Source organism: Gallinula chloropus, assembly GCF_964237585.1.
Source record: "Gallinula chloropus genome assembly, chromosome: 8".
Lineage (NCBI taxonomy): Eukaryota > Metazoa > Chordata > Aves > Gruiformes > Rallidae > Gallinula > Gallinula chloropus.
In genome coordinates this window covers 14246189-14259609 of record NC_140093.1, presented here as the reverse complement: position 1 = coordinate 14259609, position 13421 = coordinate 14246189, and the positions used below count along the sequence as shown (strand labels likewise).

Here is a 13421-nt window from a genome sequence, read left to right as displayed (position 1 = left end):
TGGTTTTAGTTAAACCTAGTTGCTGAATTCAAGATGAATTCGCAAATTCCTTTGGGATGACTGTTTAAAGGATTTTAAAGTATTCAGTGAAAAATATCAGCTCAGCTTTACTTTTGGCAGCTTTGTTCCCAGTGAATGCAGACACTCTGAAACACTAGCATGGCATTTCTCTTTCCAGTGCATCACATGGCATGGCAGAAACTTCTACACAGTGACTAAAAGCTTTATGGTAACAGCTAACACTGTAGGAAGGAGTAGAGGTTTCTCTCTGTGCAGCTGTGAAGGGGTATGCTTCAAAGTAGCATAGAATGGTCTGGGTTGGAAAGGACCCCAAGGATCATAGAGCTCCAACCCCCCTGCCACAGGCAGGGCCACCAACCTCCAGGCCTGGATCTACACAAGGTTGCCCAGGGCCCCATCCAACCTGGCCTTGAACACCTCCAGGGACAGGGCATCTACCGCCTCTCTGGGCAGCCTGTTCCAGCACCTCACCACTCTCTCTGTAAAAAACTTCCCCCTAATACCTAATCTAAACCTTCCCCTCCTTTAGCTTCAATCCATTCCCCCTTATCCTGCCATTATCTACCCCTTTCAAAAAGTTGATTCCCCTTCTGTTTGTATGTTCCCTTCAGGGACTGGAAGGCTGCAATGAGGTCCCCCCACAGCTTTCTCTTCTCTAGGCTGAACAAGCCCAGCTCCCTCAGCCTCTCTTCGTATCATCTTCATCTGCTCCTCCTCCCTGTGTTTCCACAGACAAGAACACACCGTCTCATCTGACATGGATTCAGATGCCACTTTCTAACCAGGCATAAAAATGTGGAGGGTGCACACATCCCACATTAAGTCTTCAGTCAGGTAGTTAGTGGCAAACCAAAAGTTACCAAGAAACTCAGGACTTGTCTGAATTTGCCGTGACAGTTTAATCAAGTAACCTCAAAGCTATTCCCTACCCTGAGTTACCTGTCCAGTAAATCCTGAAGAGCTGAACCAGTGGGAATTTATAAACTGCATATTTAAATTATTTAAATTACACTTGGATTTCTTAGGACTAAATTAGCAGCTTGCACAAGGTAAGCTAGCTTCACTAACCTTTCTACTGTTGCCACGTTTTCCAGTTCGTCTGGGCTGAGTTTGCTGTTGGCGCTTCGAGTGACTGGCTCCCTGATGCATGTCAGCAGGGTGGCCCCCTGCTTCACAGCTAGTTTCAGCTCATCCTGAGGGGAAAAAACCAAGCCAAACAAATTGCATGCTTTTTCTAACAACACTCACCTATCTTAGACAACATTGTCATGCTAAAGGAGGATTCTTTTGTAGCATTAAATACTTGGACCAAAATACAAATGCTTACTAAATATGAGTCTCTAGAAATGCAGAGACTACTTTGAATAGAAGATGTATCACCCTCTCATATAGCAGAGGTAACATTTCCCTGTTACCATTCCTGAAGCTGTCAGCAATCTTTTTTCCTAGATGAAAAACTGACCTCCTGAGACCAGGTTTCTGTTCTTCAGTAGATTTCAGACCAAATCATGGAAGAAAGTTTTGTTAAATGGAATTAAAAAAATCGTGTACTACACTGATGGAGCAGTCATGGGACAACATTCACCTTCAGCTTGCTGTGGTGGTCAGTGTGTGCGGAAAGGAGCTCCTCTGTACACTGCACATCGTTGGGAAGTTCAGTCTCTGCCAGGTCTGTTCCAAAGGTCTGTAACATCTGTGCTGTTGTTTTCACTGTCATTGCAAAGTTCTCAATAGCCTGGAAAAGCAGGAGCACAAAGTCACAGGCTGTTTACCCTTCGCCCTTTACCAACACCTGTAAAGCTGGCCACGTTGCCCTCTCTTGGGTGGATATGTTAGAAGTTGCAAATTAAATTCTGTGTCACAAATTACTTTTTCACAGGCCTATCTACAAGTATTAGCATCTCCATGAACCAAGTGGGGAACTCCCAGAGCTTAACAGACATGATGAAACCACAGTGGACATCAGCTTCACAGCCATGACTGGAACTTCGGATTCTCTGCCTGCTGGGAAATTCTGCTGTGTTTAAAATCTTAATCAAGGCTTTAACATGAGGAGACTCTGAAAGTGCATGCAACAGAGCCTTTTTATGTATATATTTACACAGCCATTGTCCACTCAGCAGCAATCTGTCTTCCAACTTCTGAAAACACGCATCTCCCATCCCACCCATCTGTACCAGGCACATTCCAGTCACTCCTCCTCACCTGTTCACATTAGTACACAAATACAAGAACAACTTCACTGGAAATACAGTTAAAATGCAGAAATTCATGGGAGTGTTTGTTTCTTTATCACTTGGGTGCTCCAGCACAAAGCTGGCCAGAAATCTGGTTTTACTGAAGAAAGTTACAAGTGAAGGCAGATTAAAGAGGAAAAGAATGCTGATTTTTCAGGCTAGAACTGTTAAGGCTTGTGAGATGCAATTAAAATGTTTGTATCTAGTAGCAAGTAACTGCATGGCATGTTTTTCATGATCATGCCCCAGTTTCTTTAGGGACTGTGTTGTCCTGCATAGCTCTGTTCTTTATGCTTTTGGATCTACAGCGCCGAATGGTTTGGGTCAAGTCACCAGCAGCAGGGATGTGCTTACACCCTCTCAAACACTACACAGGTGCTGCAAGTTGCATTCTCTTCTCCAGCAATGATGGTAATTCATCATTTGCAACTATTGCAGTTGCAAAGTTACGTTCTGTGCTCTGTGAAAATCAAACTGAGATAGATCATAATTCAAAAGGTGCAAAGAGAGCTTACATTCTATATATGCTATCTGAAACAGGCCTCATAAGGCAGTGCTAGCAGGGTTCATGGCTTTCTTCCCTTTTTCCCCTATAAATTCATGTCTGCTTTCAACATGAGCAGTACAGACCCACATATGCTCTGGCTTAGTGCTTCACAGCTGTAGCCTGCTGTTCTGAGCACTGAAACTGAGTGAAACTGAGTTGGCTGAAACATCCTTCTTCTGACTGCAATGCAGGTAGAGTCATCCACCACCAAAATCTGTAAACTCATAGCCAAAAACATACTCTGGGCAAAAAAATCTCATAGTATCCAAGCCATTCAAGATAAGAAAACAGAAACAAAGAACAAGTGTTGTGAAATTGCAGTATCACAACCGAGAAATGAGAGCACTGAGAGAAGCAAAGGGGAAGAAGGCAGTAGCTCTAACTGAAAGGCAGGCTGTTCCAAGGTGCCACGGATGTTGACACATCCCAGATGACAGCCTCTTCTCCTTATCAGGGTTTCACTTAATAGCACGCTTGCCCCCACCCTCTCAGGGATGAGCAAAACATTGTTTCATATAAATAGTTTCATCACGTACGAGTTCACATACGTTACTTCATTCACGTTTTATGTCTGGGGGGGTTCAAGTCTCTCTGCTTGGTAAGAGTTCTTCAAACAAATGTAACTGAAAGATCTGAGAATTACATAGTCACTCTCACCTCAAATCTTAACTCACTTTATTTATGCTTTTAAACTATATATTCATGCTTTATGTAAGCCTCTGTCATTAAGAAACGATGCAGCTTTTTTGGTGCCTATTTTTACTTTCCTTCCTTTTTTTTGGAAGCCTTCAGCTGTTTGAAAGTTCACACAGGTGATTCATTCCTTTAGACTCACCCGTCCTGCAAGGACAGTTTCATATTTTTGATACTTTTAACATATAAGCCTGTCCTGAGAAATTAATTCGTTTTCCAGGATCATGTCCCACTTTTGCTTGGATAGGATGAGACAATATTTTAGCTGCTGATGTGACAGAGTATGGGCTCTGTTTTTTGTAAGTGGTCACCTTTTCTAGGTACCATAAATTGCTGTTTAGCAATTTAACCAACCCAAAAAGGGAACAAACTCATAACAAGTTTCCTCAAAAGCAACAGAATAAAAAGTCTTTCTGCCTCCCTACAGCTATTAACTGTTCTTCACTTATTCAAAATACGACCCAGTTGGAGTGCATGTTTACACAGCACAGAAAGGAAAGCAGAGGAAAACAAAATCTGGTGCCTTGAGTATTTTTCTTCTCCTAAAAACATGGACATAATTAATCATTAAAGTGAGAATCTCGAGCTTTAATTCAGTTAAGTGCTAAAGCATATGTTCAGCTTCAACCATGAGCTGAAGGCCTATGAATTTCATCAATTATTCAACAGCTAAGAAGGTGCCAAAGGGCCTTGCTGAGTAAGAGTACTATGACATTGTTAGGCCCTAATCCAGGTCAGAGATACAGGTTTCTACTCCTGTGAACTCATGGGGAATTTACCTTTCTGAGTCACGGATTTCCTCTTTCAATGAACCCCTAGCAGAATCTATAGGCTGAAATGCAGCTGCAGAGTTAGTACTTAATGGTTACTCCGCATGTGTCATTTGGACAACTCTGGGTGTAGACATGTAGAATACCAACGCCAGCACTCACAGTTCGGTGATGTATCCACTGACTGTGGCCATACTCCAAGGTTCCTCCCAGCTCCCGGGTCAGCTGACTTTTGTCAATATAGCCATGCAGATCAGAGACAGAATTTAACATGATGATCTGAAACAAATCCAAACACAACGAACTGAGACATAACAAGCCCTTTCAATCATTGCTCCTAGGACCTGGGTTTGCCTTAAACACCTATGACCAAAATGCAGTTTCACCATGGCAGTAAGATCTCATCATGGATTTCTTTATGCAACAGCAACAGTTTATCTCCACCAGACTTTGCCTTTTCAATATGTACATGGCCATTCCTCAACTAACCATAAAACTTGCACACATTGCAAAATTACTGCATCCTCAACTTAGCATTAAGAGCTAAAGTATGTATTTATAATGTTCACACAAACTTCCATGAAATTAGAAAATACAGAAATTATTTGTTATTTGGAGAGAAATGGAGGAGTAAACAGCTTCCTCAACACCAACCACCTGATCCAGGGAAATGCTGAAACGTGGCCAAGAGCAAGGTTTTCCTTTCTATGGCACCACATATCTGCTGAGTTCACTGGCATTATTCAATTGCAAACCATAATGAAGAAGGAGAAAGAAGATACAAACCTGACTCCATTTGCTTACTTTAAAAAGTCTCCTTACTATTTATTCATGCTTAATGAAAGCAAAATATATGCATTAAGCTTCAGGTAACCTGTCTTACCTTTTGGCTGCCACTGTAAATCTGGCAACACAAGCGGTTACACAAACAACACACATTTCCAACTCTGCCTTGCTGTTCTAACAGCTAGAAAATACACCATGATTTTGGCAACAGAAAACCAAGATGTTGTGTATAAATTACTAGAAGTTTTAAGCCTTAGACATTAGTCTATGTCAACTGTATTACTTCACTCTGCTGTTTAAAGAAAGGATAACTGGCTATGCCTGTTAGCAGGCTTCAAGAGAGCACGCTAAGTACACTTTCAAGCACTGTGGACAGGAAGATGAGCACGGATGTATGGAGGCAAGAGGGCATATTCTAGGTTTGTAGTGCTTCAAGTGCCACAAGAACAAACATTAAAAGTTTTTTATCTAATCTTTATTACAGAATCATTCTAGGCTAATTCAGGTCAGCAGGAACCTCAGGTCTCTAGTATAACTTCTTTCTCAAAGTTGCCTCAGCTGCAAGATCAAACCAGCTTGCTCAGGGTTTTGTCCACCTGAGTCTTCAAAACCTTCAAGGACTGAGACTGCACAACTCCTTTAGGCAGACTGGTCCACTTCCTTATAACAAGTCACAACTGCCCTTGTTTCATGGTGTCAGTTATCTCTTGTCCTAAAGAGCATGCACAACCTGGCTCCATGCGCTCAGTTACCCGCTTGGAGGGACTGGAAAGCTATGCCCTGGAAGAAGCAACATATCATTGATAAAGTTGTTAAACAGGGCAGGTTCCAGCAGATACCATTACACCACTCCACTTGTTGCCCACCCCCAAGTAAACTATGACCCACAAGCCACTACATTCTGAGCCCAAGTATGCAACTAGTTTTTAAATCCATCTAGTTGTGTACCCATCAAGACCATAACATCCGAACTTGGATACAAGAATGTTGTGGGAGACATCTGGTCCTGTGGACCCATATGGGTTGAATATTCTCAAGGAATCCCTGACTTGATTCTTTCTTGCTTTCAACAGTTCCTCTTCTCCTTAACCCCTGCTTCTAAAAACAGAGGCCAGAAGACCTTATTGTTGAAGAAACTGAGGTGAAGAAAGCACAAAATAGCTCAGCCAAAACTAAAGGGAAAGCTATTCCCTAAATCTGTTACCAAACACTGTTGTGTTGTGATCAAAGCCAGAAAACTCAAAAACTAGATCACCTTGGAATAGCATCAGACTGGAATGTGAAGTCTATGCACCACCTCTGAATTGCAAATCACCTTTGAGAGAGTAATTCTCTACTGCTTTGTAGCTCTTCCCCATCAGAGATGTTGCTGACAAGTTGGACATCTTTCAATACCTTAAGCTTCACTGAAACTCCAGAAGAATATTCATGCACTTTTCTTTTAACCTAATACACTCAGCAAGGGCCACAAAGCAAATCTATTAATGCTGCCAGCTATGATGCTACCAAACAGGGCACAAGTCTTCAACTTGCAGGGATCCAACATCCATCTAAGAAGCCAATCTTACAGAGCATTAGCATCTTCCATACTTGTCAGACTGCAGACAGCCACATTCAGTAAGTGGGGGGACACAAGACAGTAGTGGTTTAGAAGAGGAAGGCCTGCACAAGCAGGTCAGCACAGAACAGAGAGCTGTAGCAGGGCTCCTATATGATGGGTTACATGATCTGGAAAGTCACAGGTTACAAAGGATAAAGTGCCTGCTATGAGGATATTCAGCCTTTTCTGTATGCTATGAAGATGCTTTATTTCCCTTCCCATGATGCAAAGTTCCTTAGGTAAATCTTTGAGTGTTCCTTCTGAATTCCAAGAGTTTTCTCTCAGATGAGCCCCTATATATCTCCAATATTTTCTGTACTTGCTCCAGGGTATTTAATCAAATAACTATCCCAATAGAGATTTACCTTGGGATTTATTAACCACATTTGTGAAGTCATAAAAATCCTGCATTTCCTTGGTGTGTCCATGTTATTATTCCAGCCTGCATCTCCTCCTTCTGTTTGATCTTCTGGCTTCTACTCAATCCAATGTTTACTGAACATATTTGCAGTCTGTTAGCTCAGATAAAATGTTTAACAAACACACATCATAACCCTGAAGTCCCTTTTGAATGCTTGCATCCTGGCCCTGACTCACTTATAGTTGTGGTAGGACACACAACCCATCCATGGGCCAGTTAGGACGTTCGTGTTGTCACAGCACCAAATGTACAACGTGAACAAACAACGTGCAAAGACTTTAAAGATGTTGGTATTAAGTATAGGTACAGACACTAATTCCTTGAGTAAAGATCTCCCATGAGACAAGAACTCTCTGGTCCTGTTCATGTGCTTGGCACACTGGATGCTGTTTTCTATAGGGACAAATAGACACTGCTCTCAGCAACCTGCCCATTCTGAAATTGGGCTACACAGAGGCATACCCAGATGATCTTTTTAGAATGGGCTGCAAACAGCTGAAAGGTCCCTCCAGAGAGCATGGCAGACCCCAAAAGTGTATAACAGCTTTCCCACAACCTTAACCATCTTACAGTAGCCTCAGGTGTATGTGGAGAGCCTATACATAAATGTAACAGGCTGGCTGCAGATACCTGGGCAGGAGGCAGGCAGATCTAGCAGCAAGCATCTCATGCTCTTAGCTTTTGCAAGACTGCTCTCTAAGAATTCAGTGGACATACCTAAGACAGACAGCTCAAAGTTTGAACGTCCAAGATGACCCCAAACTAAACTCATATATTGATTTTCCTGCCTGTAAGAAAGGTAAATTACTATTTAATACTTAATGCAGTGCTTGACCCCTGCCTAGAAGTAACCTCTCTTCCAACTTTGAAAGTCTCAAGATAGATTTGAAATGCAATACTGATGTCAAATAGATTGCTAAAAGTGTAGAAGATGCTGAATTGCTAAAAATGTCAGTCCTTGATGAAGTTGCCTCTTCCCAGGCTGCAGTTGCTGGTACAACAGTTCCTATGGTAACAGATTGTAGCTTTTTACATACCAGAACATCCATTTTTTCAGTGTAAAATAAAAAGATTTTGTTTTGTAATAAAACATACCTTTTTAGATGACTGTTGCATTTTAGTTACCAAAAAATACCCTTGCCAAACTACAGTCAAACTGGTAATTTAATCCATGATAACCAAATGAATATTTGTGGTTCCTTTTTTGCACACACTGCAATAAATGGAATACTACTGCTGCTACTTCAGCAGAAGCACAAAGGGTCTTAAACACCTCAACTTCCAACTCAAGTATTGGAAGAGCCAGAATTTTTTGGAGGAGAGCCATGGGTCTTTTGCAAAGCAATATAAAACCACAAACAAAATCCAGAACAGTCATGTGAAATCACTCCAGTAAAGTCATTGTGGAACACAGTAAGAGTTTGTTGCAGGATGAAATGCCATTAATAATCACCATTCAACTTTATAAAACACTTTGAACCCACACTCAAGCACGCAGCTAGGAACAGCTCCCAAAAGAGTTCTCCAAAATGTAAACACTTTCAGCATTGATAACCCACTTCAAATCACATTTTCATTGACCCACAGCATATGCCAAGCACACATACAAGGAAGTAAACAACAAACTTGGAATCCTGAGGGCATGGGGGTCATAAAAGGCACTAATAATAGGCAATGCTATGCAAGGGGTACTGACAGATTGTCAGCAGTCCCACAGATAATACATGAAGTAGTGCAGAATTCAGCCCTAGCCTTCAGTTGCTCTGTAGTCCTAAATGATTGTTTGTCACCGGAGTAGGCAGAGGTAGATCTCACATCAGAACAGCTCCACTGAGTTAAGATGTCAGTACTTTAAAACCAAATCATGTTTCATAGCTACACTGACCTTCTGTGGGGGAACATGCCCATTAAATACTGTGAAGCTCCTTCTGGCAATTAGCTCTTGGGGATTATGTACATTATATACTATTATATACACCCTAAAGACCCGGATCAAAGTCTCCATTTGCTACTTGCAAGTCATGGTCATGAGAAATTGCAGAGACGGAGAGAAGGCAGGCACAGGGACCAAGGAATGCACATGCTTACCGGTACCTTCATTTTAAAGTCATCCCGGTAGAGTTTAATGCCGATGTCAGCGATTGTCCTCTGGATGAAGCGGGAGGGTCGCAGGACAAACACCAGCTGCAGGTTTCCTGGAAACGCTCCCTGTGAGAAACCCAGGACTATTAGAAGGCAGGACTCTGCCTTACAGGAAAGCAAGGAGAACTTTCACCCAAGTGTTTCCCAGAAGGGGCAAAGCAGGTAAGTCTTACTGAACCTTACTCAGTCCAGCTGCTAATAGTATCAGCTGGTTCATTCACCATTGTCAGTGTCTCCAAAGCCAACGGAAAGACCACCCCATGGATTTACTGCCCAGCCATACGTTGCTTTCTGATACGGTTTTAGCACAGAGCTCTAAAGTTTCTGCCTTGGGCCTTCCAGATCCGAACCACACCAAGCTCCTCCTTGCACTACCAAACCACAGATTTTCCCATTTTGTTAGGCTGCAGGCCCCAGACAGCTGAACTGGCTACTCATGTTGGGCTTGGTAAAAGAAGCTAGTGGCACAGATGACTTCCCCAGGCTGACCTACCTTCTCACTGTGGAAAAGGGTTTTAAACTTCTTTGCCACATACAAGCTCTCAACACCTTCATCAGACATGGCCCTATCTGCAACACCCAGCCTACATCTCTCACACACTCCCTCTGAACTCATCAAGCACGAAAAAGCACAATTTCTGGAAGAGAACAGCTAAAAAGAACTGAGAATGTAAAGCAGATCTGTCTGCATTCCTTGAAAGAATTTAAAGTTGCCTCAATTGTCCGTCCATCCTACACCTGTGTGTAAGTGCTTGCTCCTCACACAGCACATGTTCCTGGTAACAGATATATAAAACCAGCTGATTTATTAGCTCTGACTTTTGCAAATGAGATTTAGTAAGCTATTAAGAGTCTACGACAAAGATACTACCATGCAAACACAAGTCCCTTGGGACCTGTTTCTTTCATAAGCAGGCAGTGGCATCACTCCTGAGTGTGCAGAAGGGTACCTCTGTCATTTGCTTCTAGGAACCAACTCCAAATTACTAAAGTTTATATTGCAGCAAATAAGGAATTTGTCCTAACTCAGTAGTAAACAAGGCTATGCAATTCGTTACTGCAGCCTCTTATTTAACACTCATGAGCTTTAGGGCAAGGGAGAATCTGCATCCACAGCTAAAAATTAGCACACAAGACTGTATCCTGTGCTGAAGGTTCAGCATATAGTTTTAATATCTAGAGAATGAATAACAAAAGGAAGCACTTACTGCTATCCGTGTCAGGGAAGCTTTGACTGCGCTCCATTTGTCCCGTCGTCTGTCTATGATGATGATGAATCCGATGCTGGCAGCCTCCAGACTGCAAAAACAGATGAATAAGTATGCTGGGTTATACAGAGATAGCCCCATTCCAAGGAAGCATACTGCAGCAAGACACAGCCTCTGTCAGATCGCCCTCTAAGCCCATTATGAAAACGCAATGTACAGTGGAAAGAATGAATTTGGCAGAAATTCACATGCAAACAGGAGCTGGGAAATCTTCCCCTCTCCAGTGCAGGGCTCACAGCTCACACAGTGCGAATATCTTAGCTGTTAAATCTCTCAACTGCTGTGCCACTCTGCTGCCAGACCTCAGTGATGTGAACAGTTCAGGATCACAAACTACACGGTGCTGTATTGAAGGCAAAAAGCCTCAGATGTTTTCCCTGCAAGGTAATTCCAGTTACTAAGACACCCCACTCCAGTCTCTATTCTTCAAGTGTGCTGACATCTGGCAGGGGCACTTGGCTGCAGGGAGTCAGTATCTCCCCACTGTCACCACCTCAATGCATGCACAGTGCCCCAGGAATTCTGGTAGGCAAAGCGAGGACTGAAGTTACACCTTGCCAAACACGAACTGGTTCTAGGGTCACAAGTCATTCAAAAGCATACTGTCCCTTCCCAGTACTTTTCAAGGAGGATCTATGAGGCAGCAATGTAATGCTCCATCCCAGCTTCAGTGGGACTTCTCTGCTCCCTGCATTCCAAGAGTGCTTGGCAGTGGAGAGAAGTCTCTGGAAGCTAATAAGCACACAGAGGAAAATCTCCAGAAACTTCATTATAACATGTTGGCTCAGTCATCGCTGGACAGAGGCAGTCAGAGTATAATCATCATCATAATCAAAGAACACACTGCAATCAAGTATCTAATTAGAGATTAAGACTAAGAAGCTGTATGAAGTATTTCCTTGATCCCTTTACCACTGTTCATCCAGGAAACGTCCTAGGAACATGATTTTGATGGGTCATTTTGTGCAAACTCCTGTCCATAATCCACTGCTGAGTACCAACACCACCAACTCTGCGGCTCTGCAACTCCTCAGGATCAAGAGCAACAACCTGGAAGCCAAAATATTGTGCAAATCTGGGACACCACATGAGTATTCCTAATAGTTCATGCTGGTACTAGGAAGACTCGCTGAATTTCCTGAGGCATTTCCCTGAGAACTACAAAATTCAGTGACAACAGATGACCTTTCTGCTTAAGTAGTGCAACATGCAGCTCTTCATGCCACAGTTTTGCAACAGCCTCTCAAGCACAGGAAAGAAAATTGACCAGTTTCTCCTTTTATATAAACACAAATATTTGAATCATAGAATCACTTAGGTTGGAAGAGATCTACAAGACCAAAGTCCAACCATAGCCTAACTCTGCCTAGTCAACATCTAGACCATGTCCCTAAGCAAAACATCTATACACCTTTTAAATACCCCCAGGCATGGTGACTCCACCACTTCCCTGGGCAGCCTGTTCCTTCCTGTACTTGACAGCTCTTTTGGTAAAGCAATTCTTCCTGATATCTAACTTAAATCTCCCCTGGTGCAATTTGAAACCATTTCCTGTAACTGTATCACTTGTTACCTGAAGAGACTAACCCCCACCTCTCTACATCCTCCTTTCAGGTAGCTGTAGAGAGCGATAAGGTCTCCCTCAGCCTCCTTTTCTTAAGGGTAAAAAGCCCCAGCTCCCGCATAGGACTTTTGCTCCAGACCCTTCATCAGCTTCCTTGCCCTTCTCTGGACATGCTCCAGCATCTCAATGTCCTTCTTGTAGTGAGGGGCCCAAAACTGAACACAGCACTTGAGGTGTGGTCTAACCAGAGCTTGCATGACACACATCCAAAAAATCTTTTCTGTTTATTAATTGCATAACATTCAAGAGCCCAACAAGTGTTTAAAGGAAACAAATGCCCAGCATGGTATCTACATGTTTGCTCTAGATGTTAGGAAAAGCACAGTTGAAAGGACATCAAAGAAATGGTATTGCAGAACATTACAGAAAGGGTGTGAAAAATTAAACAAACATCACAGAATCACTGGGTTGGAAAAGACCTTTGAGATCATCAAGTCCAACCATTGTCTCAACCTTGATGGCTTCCTAACCTATCCAAAAATCTGCACTGGTTTTAATCAAACTGCTTCTACTGATTGGGACCAAAAAAAAAAAAAAAAAAAAGTCTTCTTTGGAAGTCTGGTGGGCACAAAAGGCCTGGGTGAATCAGCCTCACCCTCCAGAGCAGCAGGCAGCATCTCTGTGGACAGGGCACCTGTCAAGCCAAATGGAGATATGATAGGTGAGGTGCAAGGAGTTCTGGTTACATCTCAAAGAGAGAAAGTTGGGGTAGACTTGCTGATAGGTCAAGAAATCAAAAATGAGCAGAGCACCATGTGCCATTTTCCTCCTTTGCTTGCCTGATACATGTCAAAAGTCTTTTTTGTTCAGTAATTTGCCAACAAATGTATATCACTACAGAAAGAAACTATGAAGTTCTCAGGAGTCACATACCATAAGCAAAATACCACCTTTCTTCTCCTTTCCCTTGTGACTCCTGAGCACAAGGGAAAGGAGAAGAAAGGTGGTATTTTGCTTCTCTGTTCCCATTTAGTACCCTCTCATAGCCTCTCACTCCAGTTAAAAGGCTGGGGTGGTGTGAATCCTGAATTCTTCAGCATCAGAGCTGTAGCCACCCTGTGCCCAGGGGTCTGTCCATCCCCGTGCCAACAGCAGCCCCAGTTACTCCAGTTACTGCGGATGAAGCTGGAAACAAGCCCCCAGTCTTCCAGATAACACAAAAGCCCACCACCCCAAAAGCCATAAAAGAAGCTGTATGAATAGAACCAGGCTCATGTGGGTTGCACCCAGTTCCCTGGCCTAGGGAACAGGAGACAATCCAGTCAACTCTGACTGCTGTCTGAAGACAGGATCATACTCATTAGCAAATACT

General features: G+C 42.8%; 1 protein-coding gene across 1 annotated transcript in view; it reads right to left on the bottom strand.

The window, feature by feature from the left end:
* Nucleotides 1–13421, bottom strand: part of MCF2L2 (MCF.2 cell line derived transforming sequence-like 2) — a gene marked incomplete at both ends in the record, with an annotated part of 141691 nt that overhangs the window by 98455 nt on the left and 29815 nt on the right. The window contains 5 exons of the mRNA XM_084267614.1: nt 1090–1214; nt 1607–1756; nt 4431–4547; nt 9164–9283; nt 10426–10516. Of these exons, the coding sequence (XP_084123740.1) occupies nt 1090–1214; nt 1607–1756; nt 4431–4547; nt 9164–9283; nt 10426–10516 (603 nt within the window). The remainder of the gene's footprint in view (nt 1–1089; nt 1215–1606; nt 1757–4430; nt 4548–9163; nt 9284–10425; nt 10517–13421) is intronic.